The sequence below is a fragment of the Littorina saxatilis genome, linkage group LG6 (genome assembly GCF_037325665.1).
Source record: "Littorina saxatilis isolate snail1 linkage group LG6, US_GU_Lsax_2.0, whole genome shotgun sequence".
NCBI classification, from domain to species: domain Eukaryota; kingdom Metazoa; phylum Mollusca; class Gastropoda; order Littorinimorpha; family Littorinidae; genus Littorina; species Littorina saxatilis.
In genome coordinates this window covers 55134559-55145419 of record NC_090250.1, presented here as the reverse complement: position 1 = coordinate 55145419, position 10861 = coordinate 55134559, and the positions used below count along the sequence as shown (strand labels likewise).

The 10861-nt window shown below is 41.2% G+C and overlaps 1 protein-coding gene across 1 annotated transcript in view; it reads left to right on the top strand.

The window, feature by feature from the left end:
• LOC138969550 (WSCD family member CG9164-like) overlaps positions 1-10861 on the top strand; it is a 42619-nt gene that overhangs the window by 5589 nt on the left and 26169 nt on the right. Inside the window, exon 2 of the mRNA XM_070342376.1 lies at positions 5927-6063. Coding sequence (XP_070198477.1) covers positions 5927-6063 — 137 coding nt within the window. The remainder of the gene's footprint in view (positions 1-5926; positions 6064-10861) is intronic.

Genomic DNA, 10861 nt, shown 5'->3' with positions numbered 1-10861 from the left:
AATAAAAAAAAATGCTGAGTGACAACAAGGAGGTTAAAGGCTGCCCTTTTCGTAGCGTTCATTAATTAATTTCTATTGTTTACATGTGCCAATAATGTTATAAAACTGTACCTAAGGGGACATAATAACGATTGGCTGTAGCTTTCGATCACAGAAAAAAATATTTCAGTATTGCAAAGTGGTTTTGATAGTGTCGAATGTAAACAGAACAGTCTCAAAGTGAAAGTGGATGTTTCCCGGAAATTGCGAAGTTAACAAGAATACCGGCAGAAAAGCGCGCTTTCCTGCTTAGCACAATACGCTACCGCACTAATCTGGCGTGTCAATATCACTACGTTTTGGACGTGGAAGGTGAGCGATTTCCTTCTGCCCTCGGCTAATTCAAGAAATCACCCCCCTCCTAGGTATGTTGCGACCCATCTCGTCATCGGCGCTTTTACGGAAATGACCTGCGCTTTGTTGGAATTCTAACAATGGCCGCCATTGTAGGAATTCCAACTTTGCGCAACGCGATTCTAGAAATGTATCGCGCGCATAGTGAGAATTCTGCTCTTTCTTAGAATGCAATGTAAAATGATACAAGTCATGATGGCCTATGTGATCAATGCTTAGTCTTGAAAAAGCAGATGCATTGTATAACGCACCAAACCAACCGAATTACAAAAAGCAAAAACACTTTTGATAACTTCGGCGGGTTGTTACAACACAGTTCAACGACCCATCCCACTCGACCAAAACGCACCAATTTTACGTAATTTTTAACGTTTCAGATCTTACATTTTACAACAACAAAAACACAACAAGAGTGTTCCGATATAACTTCAGTTTCACTGGTAACTATCGATTGTAATATTTTTTTACTCAGTCTTAACTGATTATATATCAAACTCACAGTCTCTCTGGGCTGCAGAGACAGCGGCATTACGTCCCTTTATTGAGTAGGCTCTTGTCACTGCATGCATGGTAATCTAGGCTCTTGAAACGTAATGTGCAAGTCTGTGCGCTATATTGACGTGATTGATTGTTGCAAAATGTTGATTCAAATTAAAGATGATTTCAGCCTGTTGTAACAAACTAACACTCTACTCTGAGAAAAAAAAATCATTGTGTTCAAAATAGATCGAGACAGCAGCAACAAGCTAGCTGCATGCGCTGAGTGTCACTGAGATAATTGTTATACAGTGTACCCCAACCCCCACTCAAGACTTCCCCTGTATAAGACCTTGCTTTTTCATTTACCTTATTCATGACCTGTGAAAAGGGTATACTTTTTTGTGCCAGTCGAAGGGTTGCCATTTCTAGAACGGGGCAGCTCGTTTCCGGAAATGCGGCGCTTTGTTGGAAATCAAATGAGGTTTCGGGAAATCCCGATTATTCCAACTCTGCCCCGGATTCTTACTTTGCGCCCAACAGGTACACGTGCACTCAAGTTAACCTCTGCTTTGACCTGTGTGCCAAGAGTCAGATGAGAGAGAGAGAAAACGAGAGAGAGAGAGAGAGAGACACACACACTGTCACACACACACACACATAGACAGAGACAGACATAGAAAGACAGAAGCGGAGAGACTCAGAGGGAGACACAGACAAAGACATACATACAGAGAGAGAGAGAGAGAGAGAGAGAGAGAGAGAGAGAGAGAGAGAGAGAGAGAGAGAGAGAGAGAGAGAGAGAGAGAGAGAGAGAGAGAGAGAGAGAGAGAAAAAATGTAACTGATCTCGTGAGAACGGTTGAGGCCTTGCAAGGTTTTGACGGCAACAATAATTATTGTAGTTCTCTAAGACTCTATTTCTGTTTGATTTGTAATATGTTGGGAAGACATATTTATCAATTGATCAACAAAATACAACATAATACAAAACGACACAACATTGTTAAAATCAATTATCATTATTGGCCAACGTTGAACGTTTACGAAGGCCTCAATCTTCCCGCGCTGTAGACCAGATTAATAGGTGCTTGATTTTGGTATTTTGATTTACATAACATTCCTGTCCGTCGGTTAAAGACACCTCTTCTCTGCTGGTACTGTTGTCTCTGCTGAAACTGTTGTCGAGGTCGCCCTTGGTAGAACTGACGACCTCTGGTGGCGTTTTTTGAAAGGGGCTGTGACAGTGTGGATGATAATTTCCTGTTCTTCACTGCATCGTCGACCCTTTTCGCTAGATCCTCCCCAAACAAAAACTCGTTAGACGTCAGTTTGAAATTTAGCTGCGCATTGCATAAGGCCCTGCAGTCTTGGCTAAGTGTCGGCCTGAGTGCTTCGCGCCGCACTTGTGACAGGTCCTTGTGTGAAGCCATAAGAAGTCGAGCCGCATCGGCCAGTTTGCTAAAGCTGTCACGCTCACTCAACTTCCGACTTGCTGGTTTTTCTTTGAGGTCGGACATAAGCTGAGCGATAATTTTCAGCGTACAACCTACTTGTTCCTGAACAAAGGACAGGTTCGAGTCTCTTTTCTTTGCGAACTTGTCTAACAGTTTGCCATCTAATTCACGATTGAGAGTCGGCGTTCGAAGCGACGTGACATTTTTGGGCCGCGGATAGTTCTGAAGAGTGTCTCGCACACGTGCCCGATCTGATGGAAGAAGAAGTCCTTCCTCAAAACGATCTGCCAGAGATGGATGAATCCCCTCGCCAACTGTATCCACTACTATGCCTGCGTCAAAATCATTGTCCGAAGCAACATCCGTGTCTTCAGCCGAATCAAACTCATTTTCGAACTGCTCATGAGCAAATCTAACCGACGCACCGTCTTCTCCATCCGCTTGCGACTCTTGCGCCGAACTGCTTTCGGTTCCATGCGACTCGGTTCCACGCGATGTTGAAGCAACAGGCGTCGCATTAAGCTTACCAACTTTCTCCAAATCAGATAGTCTGCCAGACAAGGCAGTCATTGTCTCCAAAATTTTGTCCATTTTCAGAGTAACTTCACAATCACGTGGGCCAGACGAGCTCTTCTCTATTGAAAGAGACTTATCAACTCCCGTCTTTTCTGACGGTATCACTTCAGAAGGTTGTGCTTTCGCCGGTTTCTTGCCGGTTTTCTTCCCGCCAGCAGCACATTCACCACCTCCCGAGTCCGCCATATTCCGAACAAAAACCACACGAAAAAGTTATATTGATTCCTGCGGACGAGCAAGCGCACCCGTTACAGTATGAAAACAATTTAAAATCCACTGCAAAGATTTTCAAATCTTCAATGGACTAGTGCCCAGCCTTAGCACAGCGGACCTTCTGTGGCCCATAGTTCGCCTCAGGCGATAGTAATTGCTGTAATCGAGACAGCTGCTGAAAAAACAAAGAGGCTGCTTCAGCAAATCGTGACTGACTATGTCAGCAAATCGTGACTGACTGTGTCAGCAAACGTGTACTTCATTTCCGTAGCCAAAATAATATGTCATCCTACCAAAACAAGTCACAATTCCGACTGACCTTAGGTCACACGTGCAAAAACAAGTAACGATCCCAACTGACCCAAATATAGTAGGTCACACCTGCAAAAACAATGAACGCGCCGACTGACGCCTAACATTTCCATGTGTTAGCTTCGACGAATAAAATTCATACGCGAAACAACAAGTTCCCGGTTCAAAAAACCAACAAACACCGAAAACTCCAAACTGTTTCCTTACCTTGCAAGTTGACACAATGATAAACAATCAAAATAGTCAATACACTTCAACTAACCTACAACTAAAACTTGTACAGAGAAAGGTTAGAGGAAAATGAAGGCAAAGCAAGAGAGACAGTGCACCAACACGTCTTTACAGGACGGAAACCATTCGTTCAGTGACGTATTCCCGCGTTCTATCTCACGTGACCCATTCCTCTCGGAATTGTGGGAGATAAAAATGTCATCATACCAAACTGTCATACATTTGTATTCCTACATTATTCTGATTGATCACAACCAAACCTACTATCATTGGACACATCCAAATGCAAGCGCCTGTTTTTGACAACTGATCTAAAAATATATTTTTAGATCAGTGCAACTTGCTTGGATCTCTTGTTTGGCCTGTAGGTAAAATGTACAATGTATTTTCTGATTTGTGCACAAAAGCTTTTCTTTTTCTTTTTTTAACATAACAATGTTTAATGTCACTGTATGTTTGAAAAACCATGGTCACATTTGTAAAACAAATGTTAAATTAGAAAATAAATAACATTTTGGTTCATGATTTTTCCTACACCTGTGCTGAAAATAAGACATAAAAATGTTGGTATATAAGTCACTCAAATGCAGTGTAGTATGAATGGTTTGAGTTTGTTGCGGTTAACCCTGCACAGTTCGGCCTATGATGTTTTTGTTGAACAATTTTGCCGTCACCGCTCCCATAGGGTGACGGATTTCACAACTTTCTACTGATGAACAATGTTGCCTTCACCCCTCCTATAGGGTGACGGATGTCACAACTTCCTGTGTACACAAACTGATGACGTATTTCACAACAAAATGGCGCTGCCCATGGTCAACCTCGAAACTATCCGTATAATTAAAGGCAAACTGTTCTGTACGGTACTCACCTTAAAGCACCTTAAACTCACCTTAAAGTACCCAGCTTGTCACGGCCAGGTGCACGGAACCCTTAGGGCTTTCAGCAGAAGCCTATCATACTAGAAGTATGTATCTACTATTACTAGCAGTCGACACGCGGTGATATATGCCCTTTGACCTTTCCTTGGGGATATCCCGTACTAAAAATTGAATACAGGATTGTGGGAAAGCTGTTCAAGGGCCCTCACGCACTATATTTGATTTTCAATACACGACTCAAAACCTTTGGGATTAATCAACAAGTCGCGTAAGGCGAAATTACTACATTTAGTCAAGCTGTGGAACTCACAGAATGAAACTAAACGCACTGCATTTTTTCACAATGGCCGTAGTCCGCCGCTTGTGCATAACGGAGTGAAACTGACGAGCCTGTTCAGCGCGGTAGTGCTTTCGCTGTGTTGCATAGCACGCTTTTCTGTACCTCTCTTCGTTTTAACTTTCTGAGCGTGTTTTTAATCCAAACATATCATATCTATATGTTTTGGGAATCAGGAACCGACAAAGAATAAGATGAAAGTGTTTTTAAATTGATTCCGAAAATTTAATTTTGATCATAATTTTTATATTTTTAATTTTCAGAGCTTGTTTTTAATCCAAATATAACATATTTATATGTTTTTGGAATCAGAAAATGATGAAGAATAAGATGAACGTAAATTTGGATCGTTTTATAAAAACATTATTTTTTTTACAATTTTCAGATTTTTAATGACCAAAGTCATTAATTAATTTTTAAGCCACCAAGCTGAAATGCAATACCGAAGTCCGGCCTTTGGCGAAGATTGCTTGGCCAAAATTTCAATCAATTTGATTGAAAAATGAGGGTGTGACAGGGCCGCCTCAACTTTTACAAAAAGCCGGATATGACGTCATCAAAGACATTTATCGAAAAAATGAAAAAAAATCCGGGGATATCATACCCAGGAACTCTCATGTCAAATTTCATAAAGATAGGTCCAGTAGTTTACTCTGAATCGCTCTACACACACACACGCACACACTACACACACACACACACACACACACACACATACACCACGACCCTCGTCTCGATTCCTCCTCTATGTTAAAACATTTAGTCAAAACTTGACTAAATGTAAAAAACGAAGGTTGGGTAGTTGAATGGGGTTTCTGCCCGATCAGTTACAAACTTAGAACCTACTTTGGAGGTGGTTTTTATCCCTGGTTCACGCGTGTTTTAATGATGTGTTTCTATGTTTTACCATTTTCCCTTTGCAATGTGTATGTGTGTGCGTGAGTGCGTGAGTGCGTGCGTGCGTGCGTGCGTGCGTGCGTGTGTGTGTGTGTGTGTGTGTGTGTGTGTGTGTGTGTGTGATGCACGCTAACTGTACGTGGTTGTGTCCAGATTGTGGGCGTGTCCAGACCCGTGCCCATTGCCCGGCGCGGGCACCTTCACACCAGTGCCCGTTAAAAGAACCGCCCTCATCAGCTTCCCGGGCTCGGGCAACACGTGGGCACGTCACCTGCTGACCACCTCCACAGGTCACAAACTTACCCTACATGGCTCATTCCTGAAAAGTCTGTAAAATTGTGTCCGACAAAGTCAAACTGTCGTTTAACTACCGCCCGGTATTTGTTTATACCGCCCAGTAATAATGTATTTTCCCCGTTATTTATGTCAGTCTGGTAGAAGGTCGGCAGCTACCAGCGTTGGTTATTTTTAGAATAGAAGATTCCCCATGCTTGCTCTTCTCTGCGCATGCGTTACCGGCGATTCCGCCGGCGTGTCAGTTTCAAAGTCAATAGCAACAACCAAACAAACTATATAAAATAAAAACACGGGGAACAATAGTTAAGGACAAGCAAGCACAAAAGCCAACAAACAAACAAGCATTGAAACACAGAATATAGCAAGACAAACAAACAAGCATTGAAACACAGAATATAGAACACAGAATATAGCAAGACAAACAAACAAGCATTGAAACACAGAATATAGCAAGACAAACAAACAAGCATTGAAACACAGAATATAGAACACAGAATATAGCAAGACAAACAAACAAGCATTGAAACACAGAATATAGAACACAGAATATAGCAAGACAAACAAACAAGCATTGAAACACAGAATATAGCAAGACAAACAAACAAGCATTGAAACACAGAATATAGCAAGACAAACAAACGAGCATTGAAACACAGAATATAGAACACAGAATATAGCAAGACAAACAAACAAGCATTGAAACACAGAATATAGAACACAGAATATAGCAAGACAAACAAACAAGCATTGAAACACAGAATATAGCAAGACAAACAAACGTTATGTGGGAGAGAACTGCAGATTCCAGAACCATGATAAATCAGCCAGGATGTACCTGTCATTATCAATGTTTGAAATAATTCCTGCCTAAAATTAATGTTAAAAAACAATGTTGATATTCCTTACAACGTACTCTCTTGCACATGATCTTCTTGTTCTTGTCGTTCGCTGTTAGATCGTCAGTCCGGACTGCAGGGGTCCAGGGCGAAATGTTGTCCTCTCCAAGTCCTCTCTGGGGCCGTATAGCTTCTTTTGCACATGATGAAAATTTAGAAAAAATAGTCAAATATAACAAAGAGACAAACAAATAATAGTCAAGACGGTGACTGGAACTCGTCTCAATCGGGTGCAGGCTTGTCGATACCACAGTGCTCTGAGGGACACCATCTGGCCAGAGGAGACAGCGCTACAAAAGAAGCTATACAGCCCCAGAGAGGACTTGGAGAGGACAGCACGTTTCGCTCTGCAGTCCGGACTGACGATCTAAACGCGAACGACATAATTGTAAAGTTATGATGTTGCGCTATATAAATGTTCATTTATAATTATTATTATTATTATTATTAAGAAGAAGAATCGGGTGTCACGCAACGCGAAACCCGTTCGGCCAGGGTATCATCTTACAAAAATCGACACTGTAATGAATGAAAGAAGACGATAGCACGCTTTCGCCACAAAGCCGGTATGGTCGAGCATCTGCTATTTGTCCTGAATGCATTGGTGCTTAAACGACACCCTTGTGTGACCATGAGGGACATAAACCTACAAACAATATTTGGACAAGATTTATTCAGAATTGGCGGTTTAAATTACGTATGAAAAGAGAGACATGGTGCAGTTACCTGACAGTTAGCGACTTTAGAGGAGGGGTATGGGTCCTCTAACTCTACAGCTCGGTGACACTCTGGTAAGGCCTTATCTGGGTTTCATAAATTACACTTAGCGGACGGAAGTGGTTTTACAGACAGGTATATGAGTTACAACCTTTTCAAGAATAGGGCCCAAGGTGTTTTCTTTTGCCTTTCTCAGTGACAATAACACCTGAGATTTTAGTGTTCACCTTCTTGTTTTCTCTTGCCTTGCTCAGTGACAATAACACCTGAGCTATCAGTGTTCAATATTTGTTTCTCTTGCCTTGCTCAGTGACAATAACACCTGAGCGATCAGTGTTCAATATTTGTTTCTCTTGCCTTGCTCAGTGACAATAACACCTGAGCTATCAGTGTTCAATATTTGTTTCTCTTGCCTTGCTCAGTGACAATAACACCTGAGCTATCAGTGTTCAATATTTGTTTCTCTTGCCTTGCTCAGTGACAATAACACCTGAGCGATCAGTGTTCAATATTTGTTTCTCTTGCCTTGCTCAGTGACAATAACACCTGAGCGATCAGTGTTCAATATTTGTTTCTCTTGTCTTGCTCAGTGACAATAACACCTGAGCTATCAGTGTTCAATATTTGTTTCTCTTGCCTTGCTCAGTGACAATAACACCTGAGCGATCAGTGTTCAATATTTGTTTCTCTTGCCTTGCTCAGTGACAATAACACCTGAGCGATCAGTGTTCAATATTTGTTTCTCTTGCCTTGCTCAGTGACAATAACACCTGAGCGATCAGTGTTCAATATTTGTTTCTCTTGTCTTGCTCAGTGACAATAACACCTGAGCTATCAGTGTTCAATATTTGTTTCTCTTGCCTTGCTCAGTGACAATAACACCTGAGCTATCAGTGTTCAATATTTGTTTCTCTTGCCTTGCTCAGTGACAATAACACCTGAGCTATCAGTGTTCAATATTTGTTTCTCTTGCCTTGCTCAGTGACAATAACACCTGAGCGATCAGTGTTCAACATTTGTTTCTCTTGCCTTGCTCAGTGACAATAACACCTGAGCGATCAGTGTTCAATATTTGTTTCTCTTGTCTTGCTCAGTGACAATAACACCTGAGCTATCAGTGTTCAATATTTGTTTCTCTTGCCTTGCTCAGTGACAATAACACCTGAGCTATCAGTGTTCAATATTTGTTTCTCTTGCCTTGCTCAGTGACAATAACACCTGAGCTATCAGTGTTCAATATTTGTTTCTCTTGCCTTGCTCAGTGACAATAACACCTGAGCGATCAGTGTTCAATATTTGTTTCTCTTGTCTTGCTCAGTGACAATAACACCTGAGCTATCAGTGTTCAATATTTGTTTCTCTTGCCTTGCTCAGTGACAATAACACCTGAGCTATCAGTGTTCAATATTTGTTTCTCTTGCCTTGCTCAGTGACAATAACACCTGAGCTATCAGTGTTCAATATTTGTTTCTCTTGCCTTGCTCAGTGACAATAACACCTGAGCTATCAGTGTTCAATATTTGTTTCTCTTGCCTTGCTCAGTGACAATAACACCTGAGCTATCAGTGTTCAATATTTGTTTCTCTTGCCTTGCTCAGTGACAATAACACCTGAGCTATCAGTGTTCAATATTTGTTTCTCTTGCCTTGCTCAGTGACAATAACACCTGAGCTATCAGTGTTCAATATTTGTTTCTCTTGCCTTGCTCAGTGACAATAACACCTGAGCTATCAGTGTTCAATATTTGTTTCTCTTGCCTTGCTCAGTGACAATAACACCTGAGCTATCAGTGTTCAATATTTGTTTCTCTTGCCTTGCTCAGTGACAATAACACCTGAGCTATCAGTGTTCAATATTTGTTTCTCTTGCCTTGCTCAGTGACAATAACACCTGAGCTATCAGTGTTCAATATTTGTTTCTCTTGCCTTGCTCAGTGACAATAACACCTGAGCTATCAGTGTTCAATATTTGTTTCTCTTGCCTTGCTCAGTGACAATAACACCTGAGCTATCAGTGTTCAATAATTGTTTCTCTTGCCTTGCTCAGTGACAATAACACCTGAGCTATCAGTGTTCAATATTTGTTTCTCTTGCCTTGCTCAGTGACAATAACACCTGAGCTATCAGTGTTCAATATTTGTTTCTCTTGCCTTGCTCAGTGACAATAACACCTGAGCTATCAGTGTTCAATATTTGTTTCTCTTGCCTTGCTCAGTGACAATAACACCTGAGCTATCAGTGTTCAATATTTGTTTCTCTTGCCTTGCTCAGTGACAATAACACCTGAGCGATCAGTGTTCAATATTTGTTTCTCTTGTCTTGCTCAGTGACAATAACACCTGAGCTATCAGTGTTCAATATTTGTTTCTCTTGCCTTGCTCAGTGACAATAACACCTGAGCTATCAGTGTTCAATATTTGTTTCTCTTGCCTTGCTCAGTGACAATAACACCTGAGCTATCAGTGTTCAATATTTGTTTCTCTTGCCTTGCTCAGTGACAATAACACCTGAGCTATCAGTGTTCAATATTTGTTTCTCTTGCCTTGCTCAGTGACAATAACACCTGAGCTATCAGTGTTCAATATTTGTTTCTCTTGCCTTGCTCAGTGACAATAACACCTGAGCTATCAGTGTTCAATAATTGTTTCTCTTGCCTTGCTCAGTGACAATAACACCTGAGCTATCAGTGTTCAATAATTGTTTCTCTTGCCTTGCTCAGTGACAATAACACCTGAGCTATCAGTGTTCAATATTTGTTTCTCTTGCCTTGCTCAGTGACAATAACACCTGAGCTATCAGTGTTCAATATTTGTTTCTCTTGCCTTGCTCAGTGACAATAACACCTGAGCTGTCAGTGACAATAACACCTGAGCTATCAGTGACAATAACACCTGAGCTATCAGTGACAATAACACCTGAGCTATCAGTGACAATAACACCTGAGCTATCAGTGACAATAACACCTGAGCTATCAGTGACAATAACACCTGAGCTATCAGTGACAATAACACCTGAGCTATCAGTGACAATAACACCTGAGCTATCAGTGACAATAACACCTGAGCTATCAGTGACAATAACACCTGAGCTATCAGTGACAATAACACCTGAGCTATCAGTGTTTACCTCCTTGATTTCTCATTGTTTGTCATCATTTTCACGAGTTTTCATTCACAAAC